General features: G+C 37.8%; 1 protein-coding gene and 1 pseudogene across 1 annotated transcript; one reads left to right on the top strand and one right to left on the bottom strand.

Moving 5' to 3' along the window:
* Window positions 1–610: 610 nt before the first annotated feature.
* On the bottom strand, window positions 611–8,759 carry evx1 (even-skipped homeobox 1). Its single transcript, XM_058377463.1, has 4 exons — window positions 8,647–8,759; window positions 3,712–7,453; window positions 2,196–2,425; window positions 611–1,902 (listed from the first exon to the last, which is right to left on the bottom strand). Exons 2-4 carry the CDS (start codon window positions 4,058–4,060, stop codon window positions 1,381–1,383), a joined length of 1,101 nt encoding a protein of 366 aa, XP_058233446.1. The 5' UTR covers window positions 4,061–7,453; window positions 8,647–8,759; the 3' UTR covers window positions 611–1,380.
* A 3,667-nt stretch (window positions 8,760–12,426) lies between these two features.
* The window catches only part of LOC131345191 (homeobox protein Hox-A13a-like), a 2,438-nt pseudogene continuing 1,636 nt past the window's right edge, over window positions 12,427–13,228 (top strand).

Below are 13,228 nucleotides of genomic sequence, written 5' to 3'. Positions count from 1 at the left end.
TTTAAGTAATTTTATTTTGTTAGGTATAATCACATTCATAAACATTTACAACTGTATAGTTTATCTTAGTTGACGCCTGGTAAGCAACTTTTGAACTACAATACCACGCTATCATGTGCAGCACAAGTGGTCCAAATACAGGACGAATCTAGCCAATTAACGCATGTGATGGATGGATCATCGCTCTTACCACGCCTCTGTATCTCAGCCAGGAGACTCACCCCACTCTTTCCTTTGGCAGCGGGCGAGGGAAATATTACTATGCACAACATAACCGTCAAAAACAATAACTTACTGAAACTGAAAAGAAACACTTGTTACAAACACTAACACTAATGCATCACATATTACCTCTAATATGCCATTGGGTTAAGGCATATAGTGTTAGTTCAATACAATTTTCTTTCAGTCATAAAAACATAGGTCTATTCAGTGTATTCCAAAAGATTTAGAAAATCCCTTTGAAAAGATCCTAATCATATTTTTAATTGACTTTAACATTTATTGACTATTTCGAACAGTATAGCTCGGCTTAGATTAACTCGAAGGTTGAATTGAAGTTTGAATAATTTGAATATATTCAGCCATTTTCTTTCAACACACAGTTTTATTATGAATTACATACATGATAACCAAGATATTTCCAAAAGCTGACTTCCACATGCCCATATAACCAACTCTTCGCTTTTTGTTTGCTCATAGTTCTTCAATAAATGTGTGTGTGTGTAATTTATACAAGAGGCAAATACATATTCCAAAATAATTTCATTAGATATTGCCTAGATATATTTAATAATGATATTTGATATGAATGAGAACTAATAAACGAAAAAAAATAGGTTGATGAAGGCTCCTTGAGCGACAGGACAAGCAATACAGCCTTGGTCTAGTATGTCTGGTATGTTCAGTTGATCTTTTGCAGTCCTAGTCCAGCATCACCCAGCATCTTAATCAGCTCCCCGTGCGCCTTTTACCGCTTTTAAATAAACATTAAAAATATATGTATTCTATCCATTAGAGAAAGAAAAAAAGTCTGTAAGGAAAAAAAATCAATAACAAAAGCAACTAATATCGCATGTGGGTTCATTTAATTATGTAATACAAAAAATGTTTCAATTATAATAACTTTTCCTTCAATCTTTCCGTTTTTTTATTTATTAAATTTCATTTGAATAAGTGCAACTGCATGATGCTTTCTGTAAAATATTCTATTGTATTAAACGTGTATTCCATTACGCAAAGGCTAGCTGGATGGAAAATGTACTTGTTAACAATTTTTTGCTTTGCAGGCTGTCGTAGGTTAGTGTTTAGGTCGTTCATTGGTTAGAGTCCATTTGTGGGTAAATTGACAAAAAAGGTCCGTGACTGCTTTCATGTGTTTTATCTGGTCAAGGGTACTTGCTCCCTCTGATCAACAGAAACGGAGGGTGACTTGCTAAGAAAGGCCGGCGAGAACATAAGGAAGGTATCATCTCTGCTGGTGGACGAGCAAGTGACGTCTGCGTTTGTCGGCGACCTCTGAGCAGTCCCGTTTGATTGACAAGCAAGGCACGAGCATGCGCTCCCGCCGGGACCGAGGACGTGACCTGCGCTTGCGTACAGCGACGGGTGTCGAAACGCGCAAAGCAGATCGGGACGCGGATATGGATGAGAAAGGAGCCTGAAAGTGTCCAGTGATCGCAAAGGGTTAGCAAAGGCAGGCGCTCCAGCTCCGGTGGCTGAACCCCCGGCCATGCTACTCAAAGGAGAGTAGTAGGCCACAGGGAGATGGGACGAAAACGAATACGGAAGGTTTCCCGCGTGGCTCACCATGTAGCTGTAAAAAGCTGGGTCGGCTGGGTGAGGCCAAGTCATTGCCAGCCTTTGCCTTTTGTCCTTCATACGCCGGTTCTGGAACCAGACCTGAAACGAAAATCACATCCATGTCTGTTAGTTGATGACTTCTTCTGTGTGCATGTAAAATTTAGTGGAATACTACACGTGAAGGATGCTTTCTATATCTTTCTATAATTATATGCAATTATAGACTTATTATGCAGTTCGAACAAATAATTAAACATCCTACATTGGTCTTTAAGGCACCTGACTTATATTAATATCAGCAAATTAATCCCGCTTGATATTTCATTATTATTTACCTAGACTGTTCCTTAAAAGTTGTTATTGTTCATATATGGGCCTCGCATTACTTCTACCTTGATGGTGGTTTCAGGCAGATTTAGGGCAGCCGCCAGTTCACATCTGCGTGGACGGGACACGTAATTCTCCCTGTAAAATTCCTTTTCAAGTCGAGCTATTTGCTCCCTCGTGAATGCTGTGCGGTAGCGTCGCATCTGATCCGACCCGTATGAAAGACCCCCAGGGCAAGTGCTCACCTTCGCCTCATCCACTGTGCTCTCTGAGCTGAGACTCGGAGACTCACGTCCTGTAGAAAACAGTCAGGTGTCATTTTTAGGCTTTCAGATAATCTGACAGCTGGGCTACAATGTTATTACAGATTAATATTACTTTTAGAATAATACTATTGTAGTAATAATAATTTAAGGAAATATTAAAACGAGAAACATATCAGAAAGAAAACAACACAAGTTTTCTCACTTTGCTTTTTTGCAGCCTAATGATGATGATTAATACTAGTAACAAATAATAATAATAATAATAATAATAATAATAATAATAATAATAATAATAATAACAATAATAATAATAATAATAATAATAATAATAATAATAATCATCATCATCATCATCATCATTATTATCATTCACGGCACACAACAAACTCAGAAGAATCATCTGGTTTCTTTTATGACAATTGAAATAAATTAAGTCTTCAAAAAATATAGCTTTTTATAGCTTTTTGTTTAATATAATACTGCAGTGATTACTGACTTGTGAATATGTTACGCATCTTGAAAGTGACAGGTCTTCTAGATAACACACAATAGTCTGTGTTGCTTTGTCTTAATAGAACAAAAATAATTAGAACCACTGACTTTTACTCACTGGCCACATCTGCAGCAGCCCAGTGCATAAAGTCATACAGATACAGGTCAAGAGCTTTATGGCCAGCATGGTTTGAGCTGATCACATTGTGTTTAATCTTGTCACCCATTATTAGACGTATTAGAAAATTGGAAACGTAACACCTGGTATGATGAATCTCGATTTATGCTGCGACATGCAGTTGGTCAGGATTGCCCTTAAAAGTATGAATACATGGACTCAACCTGCCATGTGTCAACAGTTCAAACTGCTGGTGGTGCTGCCCTTTGATAACAAAAAAAAAACAATAGTATCGTTTGAATATCAAAGCCTAAGTATTATCGCTCATAAAAAATCTTGTTTACGTCACGACTGACCCTTCTTATAATGATTTTCAGTATGTTAATTTTACACAAAGCTAAGGTAATCTTAAATCGGTTTCATGAATATGACGCATCGTTACTAGCACCTTGTGAAATATGTGTATTATTATTAGTCCAGTATTAATATTGTTTTTCTAATAAAGTGGCAGGTGAATATGTATATCTGCCTGTAGGCCTGTATGTATGTATAATTTGCTAATGGACACCAGTTAATGAATTGCGCATGCTTTGATAGAATACGCTGTGTGTCAACACTGTAAGGGCACACTACTTTAATCTTAACTTCCTCAGTACATCTCGTACTGCTCATTTCAAGCGAAGTATCATAAAAATAGTTCTTTACCTTGAGCATTGTGGTAATCCATGCGTTCAGGGGTACAACTCGCATCAGTTCCGTCATAGAAGTCTGATTCCCCATCGGAGCTGCTTACTTCTTTCTTCGGGAGATCTGAGAGCTCTTGCTCCTGCGCACACGGCTTACTTGTGTGTCTCATTTCCTTGAAATTGCCGCTCTGCGCGTCCTTCCTCGTCTCATCTGCTCGGTCCCGTGAATACGGGAGACAGTCCGGGATAGTGCAGTTTCGGCGAGCCGCCTTGTCTTGATGGTCGCCAGCAACTTCGGAGAAATTAGAGCCCAGTGTGCCAGTGTGACCACCCTCGGTCCTGATCAACCCGTCCTTTCTACTTTCCATAACCTATGCTCGCAATGCAAACGAAATTCTTCGTCGCGTGAAGCACACAGGAGCCGTTTACAGAAGTAAAGCAGTGAGACAGAAGATCGCACGAGCTGTGTAGAGTGCGGCGCGTGCTCTGGGCTGGATCACCATTGCCCTCCCTCTCCTGTGGAATTGTCATTCTTAATAGGGCAAAGCGTCATAACGCAAAGCTCGGCGACGCCACACATTGATTTGACATGAATAAACAGACAAGGGTGAATAGCTCAAACGGTGGCAGGGAGGGAGGGAGGGGGGTTCAAAAGTTTCAAACCATTACCACCCTAATACTGTACCCTATGCTATATAATACATAGTACACTTCATAAGAAATTGTATTCTGGCATCCAAGTGTATTACAGTGGATTTTTAAGTTGTTTAATGTATTTCTTTTAGAAAATCACTCGCACTCATTCTGCTCGCCTGCAGAATTTCGGTAAAACAAAGAAGGCCAGAAATTGCGTAGTGATTGTTTCAATGAAAAAATATATATTTTTACTTCTCTCTCTCTCTCTCTCTCTCTCTCTCTCTCTCTTTCTGTGTGTGTGTGTGTGTGTGACTACCCCCGCGTCTGTAAAGGAAACACAAAACGAGAGACGTGGGCCACCAACCAACCAGGACAAGGTGGCAGCTCTACTTGCCTGTCAATCACGTTATCTCACAATTAAAAAAACAGCCCCTTTTAAATAGCTAGTTGTTCCGGTAGTGGCACGCGTATGGGGGCGTGGCACTTGAGGGAAACAGTGCACGTCGAGCTTCTGCGTATGTCTGCGTTACAGTTTTGTAAATGTAGTAATATAATTATAAACTTACAATTGATTAGACTTTTATATTTTGAAATGTATAATTAAACCTAGAATCCATTTGGAATAGAATCTATACGTAAAGTCGTATATAGTACGAGACTGAATAGTAATTCTGTCCTTATATATAATTATTATGTGTTCAACAAGGGTTAAATAATCCGAAGGCAGAGCCCTTTTTGGTAGCCTGGGATATTTGTAGTCTGTTATAATACTTTTCACACGTAATTATGGCAAGATCTTTTAAAAATATGATGGATTGGCTGTAATTGCCTGAAGTTAAATACAGTCATGTCAGTCCAGGAGTACATATGTCTTCTTCGGAGCAATACATTCACCGAGATTACACTGAATGTGTTGTAGTCAGATTTCTTCACAAGTGTAATGGAGGGGTTAACAGATTTGTGTAATGGAAGTTACGAGATTTTGAATTGTGTAATCTGTTATGCCACCCGTACATTTTAGATTATAATGCCCTGCTGATATATGTGGCACAGGATGATGATAGCATGTTGGTCTTGCATTCATTACACATCACTAGCCACTTTTGTAAACCGAGTGAGGAGAACGATGCACAGGTTCCATTTTCCCCGGCTTTTCCCCCTTGAATATAAGAGGCGTGATATTTCGGGAAGGTTTTTATCATAAAAGCAAAGGCAAAACCAAAGATGCTGCTTGCTTTCAGGGAGGATCCCTCACTCGAGACTTCTCTGTCTTTGCCTTGATCTGTTCTTAAGTAAGCCTGGTGTCCCCGGCTACAGCAGTGAGGATGCAGCACTACAGTAGCTAAAACTGTGTACTGAGTGACATTTTGCCATCTTCATTTCAGTTATGCATACCTCTGTGAACGTTTAATACCTCTTGTCTGAGGCGAAAACCTTCTAATAAAGCTCTAATTTGCAGTACAAACGAAATAATTAAGACATGAATAATCAAGACATGTATGAATAATGACAGCCTGTTTCGCCCTTTATTTAATCCCAAAGAAGTAACTGACGCTAGAAACGTGGTGTGTGGCCATGGTGACCGATTTGTATGTAGTCAAAGCGCCCTCGCCTGGCCAAATAAAGAATGACAAAGGAGATAATTTGTTATTCGACTCTTTGAGCAAATGGTCGCTGCCGTAAAGTTCCAATCTGCACCCCAGGGCTGAATCTGAGTTTACGTTACTACTCCACGCCACAGTAAATATATACTATCCCGTGTAGGTTTATTTGGTTAAATTATGCAACATGGCTTTTGAAAGCCGCTGTTGTGGCAACAGCCAGATAATTTTACAGACTATGTGTAATAGTAAACTGTGTTGTGAATATTGGAACCTTGGTTGTGAATATTATATGTAAGAAAGTGTGCATAAGGCCAACTTATGAAAATCATCTAAATATTTGGCACACTGAAACACCTTATTGAAGCAGTATTTTCGGCAGTGCCTTTTCTACTCACCAATCTAACACTATTGTTTTGTTCACAAAGAAATGATAATGAAATTATGCCCCCCTCCCAAAAAAAAAAAATCAGAATGAACACCATACATTTACATAAGGGCTACACATACTTTAAAAAAAAGCGAGTAGGAAATAATTACTCCAAATGGAAATTTATATGTTGCAGGCCTATTCCGAGAACAAAACATATACTACATAATTTATATGGAAAAAGTAAACAAAAAGGAATACCCAGAGAACTGTGTATGTACACTCCATATTTCTTTATAATTATACTTAAAATGATCAATAATGTCTCACTGTTATGAAATACCGCTTCTTAGGAATTAACGCTTAGATTACATCGAGGAGCCAAATATGATCAAAGAAAAAAAAGTAATTTCTTATTCACATCGAAGTCCTTACATTTCTACTCAGCCCCCCTAAAAATTCTGCGATTCTCCATAAACTCTACACAAATCTTTGATCGCCTCAGTCCCCTTTAAATTTCAGACTTCGGCTCCTTTCCGTCTTTCAGCGCGTTCTTCAATCCGCAGACCGCGGCGTCGCAAAGCGAGGATCAGAGGAGTGTGTGTGTGTGTGTGTGTGATCAGGAAGACTCGTATTTGGCATGTTCAGTACTCAAATGTTATACACATAACAATATATGCAATACAGTGGAATGCTGCAATACGTTTACAATCCTACCCTGTTAGTCAAACCTTTATTTTATTTTATTTTATTTTATGTATTTATTTTCATTTTTTACTATTATACCCTCATTGGGGGCTGAGCCCCCATTAAATGAAAATCCTAGAATCTCTCATGCTTTACAGAAAGCTTATTCAAAGTCACGTCATTGCTCTACCACACCCGCACTTTCTAGAAAGGTTTAATGAGCCTGGACACCATGAACTTGATCATGACATGCGCAGAGGAAGAAAGGCTGCATCGTTACTCCAAGGTTGATTTTTTTACAGCATGTTTTACTGCATTATCGATTGTTGTATTAACTCATTTTCGCTGAAGAACAAACCTGATTGGCACAGAAAGCTTACTGGATTCGTGTGAAGTGCAGACCTTCTCACCCTTCTCCTGGTGGGTCCACAAGCCTTGAATCCGAGTGCAAAACACAGACATTAAATCTGTAAGACATTCAACGATAGAACATTCTTAAATAGTTTTATGAACATTCTTAGCATACCAAGTTTAATGTGAACGGAACATATTTAAGCTTGCCTTAACCCTCAACTTTAATTCAGTGCAGTTTAATATTGTAGGTACATGTAGACAGGATGTAGTTAAAATATCCCCCTCCCGAATATCACCACTTTACTAGGAACACCTGTAGCGTGGCTCATTCATACTATTATCCAATCAGTCTGCAGCACCATGTGCATCATGGACACGAGGGCAAGCGAAACTTGCCTGTTGATGTCTTAGTCATTTAAAATCTGATCCCTTGGCATTGACAAACACCGACAATAAAACATCCAATAAGCAGCAGTTCTACATGATGAAATGCTTTAGTAGAGAGAGGTCGAAGGAAAAAGCACAGGGATAGGTTTCCCGAAAAGTTAACACCAAGTATTTAGTCCTTTAATTAACTAGTGCTTCCTTAAACCTTTCGTAGCTGACGCAATGAGTAAATTAGTGACACTGACCACCTCTACTGGTACAAAACAAGTTATTATATAATAATAATAATAATAATAATAATAATAATAATAATAATAAACTCCTTTTGGTCGTCTGTATTAAGATTTCTTCGCACTCTTCAGTTTAAAAAAAATAATGAATAAAATAATTTATTCATTTAGGCCAGTGTTAATACAGTCCAACACATTTCGACTAAGCTCACGTGTAGAGAATAAAATTCACCCTTCAACCGTCTATGGGTGCGTTTCATAATAATAAGAACATTTAGAAAATAACGGACGGGCGTTTTATGACTGTTTATCAAAGCTGTTACAGATTTAACAAACTTATTAGAACTAGCACTTTGTTGACTCCGCCTCGAAAGAGACTGGCGAAGAGCCACACGAGTCAAACATTCAATTCACAGCCCGGAGGTAAGTACAATACAGGGATCAGCGATGTTACCAACATAAACAGACGCCGATAGACAGTATTTATGTTTACTATTTACTAAAAAAGTCTACAAAATTATTTACGGCACGAGCTGCCACCCATTCTTACTCCCGTATTAAAGTGCGCACTCCAAGTGTGAATTTGGCTTAAATATTTTGATGTGCTCGGTGATCCTATTGTTATCATTGTAATTGTCTGCATTGTTATTTAGTTTAAAAATGTAATATCTTATGTATATAAAACATACTGATGTAAGTAAATGCGGTCATTTTCTTCTGCAGACACTCGGGGTTTCTTGGTCAGACTATCAGACGGAGTTGGAGTTTCTATCAGACACTCTTGAGGCGGAGTTGCAACTACGGAAACCAAAAAGGGTCACATAGTTTAAAACTATGTTTTTTAGTTAATAAAAATATAGACAGGTCCCTACATATTTAATAACGTTATTTATAGCAGTATGAAGCAATTTTTAAAAATATAAATAAATAATGAATTCGAACAATAATGCAAAAGGAATAAACAATAAAGTGATGATTTTGGTCCACTAGGTCATGTAATAAACAGTTTTAAACATTTTGTACAGGAATGTGTAGCAGATTGTGAATGTACAGTATTTTTTCTTTTACTGGGATTGTTTCTAGAGAATCATCCTTAAACCTCAAATATCACATGATTTAGTTGACAGGTGCGTATGTAAGAAGATAATCCATGTTGTCACCTCTCTGGTTTTAATGTTATGCCTGATCTGTTGTATTTCATTTTCAAAAAGTCTACACAGTATTAAACTTTGTATCGGACAATATCAGATACCAGTGTAACATAATATTTAACAGATATGGCACTTTTGGCGTTACAGTCACCGCCGGGCAGTTTGTACTGGAGGCAACATCCATGTACCACTAACACAGCATTGTACATTCTTCTCATGCTAATAGTTCAGTGGGTTATTTGGGGTTTAGTTGAATGGATTATCAATGGGTTTATTTTCAGACGTACAGCAAAATGTTTGGGTTAGCATGCACGTGAGACAATACATGTATTCGTAATGCTACTCAATGGGAGTGAAAACGGCAGCCTTAAAAAAAAAATAAAATAAAAAAAAAATAATAATAATAATAATAATAATAATAATAATACTCTTAATGAAGATATTTTCACAAACATTTTTCTTTTGTTAAATATCATAAATAATATCTAGCATTAAAGGACAACATGAACGCAAAATCTTTTGTTATGGACTGTGATTTGTTAATTCATTCAACTTTTTGAGTCAGATCTTTAAGCACAAAGTAAACACATAAAATAAAGAAGCTAAAGGAGGCCTTCGTCGTGTATGCTGTGACGCTAAAGCTTTCTGTCCAGGCTACAGGGTTTTAGCCGTTGAATGTCAGAACGGGTTGCAGGCTGGACTTTAGGTTGACCAGGCCTCTAAAAGTGGGCTAACGACATTGTCCTTGAGCTTTAACACTACTGTCTTCCACAGCTGTATCAACGAAAAATTTGACAAAATTCTGTAGTTTGAAATATTTATTTACTGACCTCAACTTGCTGAAAGTCATGGTTCATTGTCATAGTGTGACAGTTTTAGTCCATATACACATATTAGATTATCTTACTTAACTTTATTGTCCTTAAAGGCGATTCTTTATGTAGACAGCAGTATAATTACACATACAGCAGCAACACAACACACATTTATAATAAGTCATTTAAAACCATGATTGCAGCAGGTACAAAGGAATTCTTACATCTATCTGATATGCACAAAGGAAATTTAAATCTCCGGACAGAAGGAAGCAGTTGAAAATCAGTACACAACGGATGGGAGGCATCAGAAAGGGCTAACTGGATTATAATGTCTTATAGAAAATTTAGATTATATGTAATCAAAGTGTTAATCTTTAACTGATGTTTCTAGTTTATGTAAAGTTCTAGAAGGAGTTATAAATAGGTTATATTAGTTACCCTGTGTGTTAACTGCAGGCTCCTTTGTACTTTATAATTTATAATTTATAGGTGTATAACTAAATATAAATATAATATCTTAGTTATAAAGGTAGGCTATAAAATATTTGAAATATGATTTTTAAAATGCTATTTTAAATGGCTACTATTTTAGTTTCAAAACAGAAAAAAGGTTTCTATCAAACCTTACACTGGCCATTAAATTAAACGATTAAATTGGTCAGTTGATAGGCCGACAGTTCTGTTTAATAAACAGAGCTCACTTCGCCGAAAGTTCATGTGCTAATACCGATCTTTAACTCTATCTGACAAACATCAGACGGCATTAGATGAGGGCCTACATCGGTCCTCCATCAACAGGTCACCGATCAGGCCATGGAATCATTCAACCCTTTTCTTAAAACTAGTATTTTGGACATTGGACATTTTGGACATTTCGAATCATTGTGATATGATGACGTACTAAAAAGATAGTGTGTATTGGTCTGCCTTACTACTAACCTCGAGGCATAATGTCATGGAGACAGAAGATCATCGAGTACGTTTTTCTTCTGCATTTGATGTTCACTTTTATTTTTCAAAGTGACCTTAATATAAATTTGAAATTTAATTTGCCTTGTTTAATTACAGTCTATAGAAGGTTAGCATATTGCTATAATAATAATAATAAATATATAACAAAAAATAAATATACAAATACGTGTAAATATTAGTATGTTAATATTTAAACATATAATATATTAAGTACGTGAATAATAAAGATAAATTGACAATAATGCGTTTTAACTCCTTTTTGTTTCCTGACTTTTCGGACACACTGTAGTTCGAGCAAAAAACAAACAAAAAAAGAAATGTGTATACAAACGAAATTTTATTTAAAATCTTGGGCTAAGGTCCAAAAAGATGTGATGAGGAGTTTGATTTTTAGACATTAATTAAATGTAATTTATTGCACTGCTTAATTTGAATTAAGGAATAAAAAATGGTTACAACAAACGGACTCTGTGTTGCGTCAGACGTCAGAACTTAACTATTTCTCTGCGTCTTCCTAAAATTGCTGCGATAAATATTGAACTACTGGACTTTCCTCAGGGTAGGACAACCGATAGCCACTCTACTCAGATGTTCTTTTCTCACTCTTTGGACAAAAGTCTTCCAAAGAAGATATAAATGACTACTACTAAAATAAACTTTTTTGTCTCTCTTCACACATTTCTTAAAACAGAAGACGAGTAAACATATAAATAATTTCAGAAGAGTTTTAATTCAGTGGACAATTAATTATTCCTCTTTTTGTAAATGCTTCAAAAGCATTCATGGACCAATAGGCCAGACATTCAACTTGACCTTGGCTAGGCCACACACACACACACACACAGACTGCTGTCTGTCAGCCTCTCGTAAACTCTTCAGAAGCCGCCTGGATTTTAATCACGTAGGCAAAGATTTCCCAGTTGAAAATTTCTTTTTAGTGCTTATGTTCTTGTTCTTGTTTTGTTTACCCGAAGATATATATTGGTGTTTACATCATTATAAAGTTATATCAGGATCAGGATACTGGAAACAGCTTGGTAACAAGGCACATTTTTTCTATAACGCATTGCCAGTAAACATGATTTCAGGTGTTTCATTTGTACAGTCAGTTCGAATAAATATATTGCTATTGAGATAAAACAACGCAATTCCATAAAGTCTGGGAAACTTGCATTTGCCCATTCTGTCCATAAATTCATTGTAAATTAACAGTGAGTTCATATTTATATATCGACAGAGTATTTGTTGTCTTTAAGGGCAAAAACAGAATCAGTGGAAGCGGTTGTAAAACTAACAGACGATATTTTTGCTTCCGACAGATCAGCCACTCCAGATGATGCTATAAATGTAGAAATAAAGATACAGTGCTTCACATAGTCTATATTTGCCTACATGACTTACCTTTGTTATTTGGAGCACATTTCCACTTCTTTTATCGGAAATGTTGGTTAGAGCACGGCTTTTTCTTTAGTTTCAATGTATACGATTGAAACGTCCTCCTAGACATATCACGTGGACGCATGAGCCAATGACAGCACGATCTTGGGAGGCGCATAGGGCGCGTCCGAGTCTCTTGACTCCGGCTGGTTTGGTTTATCTGCTGTTGTTCATTTCAGTCAACCTTTAAGTGACGGAGCCCCTCGCCTCGATGTCCGACTGCTATGACAACGTCACTGGTCCTGCGCCCGCGCTGGACCGATCCGGTCATGTTTTTATATGACAACAGCAGTGCTCTGGACGACGCGGGCAAGAACATGGACGCATTTGCGGGAGGCAACTTTGCAACGAGCTCATGCAGAAATCTTATAGTTCCCAGCGCTGCCTATACTTCAAGCGAAGTAACTACTGCAGGAGTTGGTGAGCCTGGAAAACAATGCAGCCCGTGCACTGCCTCACATGTATCTGGTGGCGCATCGCTTCCTTATGGGTATTTTGGCAGCGGTGGATATTACTCATGCCAAGTGTCTCACCACCACTGGGCTAGCAGTGGGATTAAATCATCCGCTCATTCGCCAACCTCTGCCTCCTCGCGATACGGGGATAAATATGTGGATATGCCAACCCAATCGGCCAAAGATTATGTTGCTTCTCGATCTAAGGAATTTGCATTCTACCCGAGCTATGGTTCGAGTCCGTACCAACCCGTTGCCGGCTACCTGGATGTACCTGTAGTACAGGCTGTGAGCGGGCCATCGGATCACAGGAACGACTCTTCTTTATTGCCTGTGGAAAGTTATCAGCCCTGGGCAATCAGCGCTAACGGATGGAACGCACAAGTATGCTGTGACAATGAGCAGCCGCATGCAGGACACGTGTGGAAATCATCTGTA

The sequence above is a fragment of the Hemibagrus wyckioides genome, linkage group LG24 (genome assembly GCF_019097595.1).
Source record: "Hemibagrus wyckioides isolate EC202008001 linkage group LG24, SWU_Hwy_1.0, whole genome shotgun sequence".
In the NCBI taxonomy this organism is placed as follows: Eukaryota; Metazoa; Chordata; class Actinopteri; order Siluriformes; family Bagridae; genus Hemibagrus; species Hemibagrus wyckioides.
The sequence above is the reverse complement of the archived record's forward strand: the minus strand, read 5'-3'. Positions and strand labels throughout refer to the sequence as shown.

Excerpts from the sequence above, each read along its gene's own strand:
- evx1 (XM_058377463.1), bottom strand. The coding sequence starts at position 4,060 with ATGGAAAGTAGAAAGGACGGGTTGATCAGGACCGAGGGTGGTCACACT. Across the intron at positions 2,426-3,711 it reads GGATTACCACAATGCTCAAG|GACGTGAGTCTCCGAGTCTC; the intron begins GTAAAGAACTAT and ends TGTTTTCTACAG. Across the intron at positions 1,903-2,195 it reads TGCCTGAAACCACCATCAAG|GTCTGGTTCCAGAACCGGCG; the intron begins GTAGAAGTAATG and ends TTTTCGTTTCAG.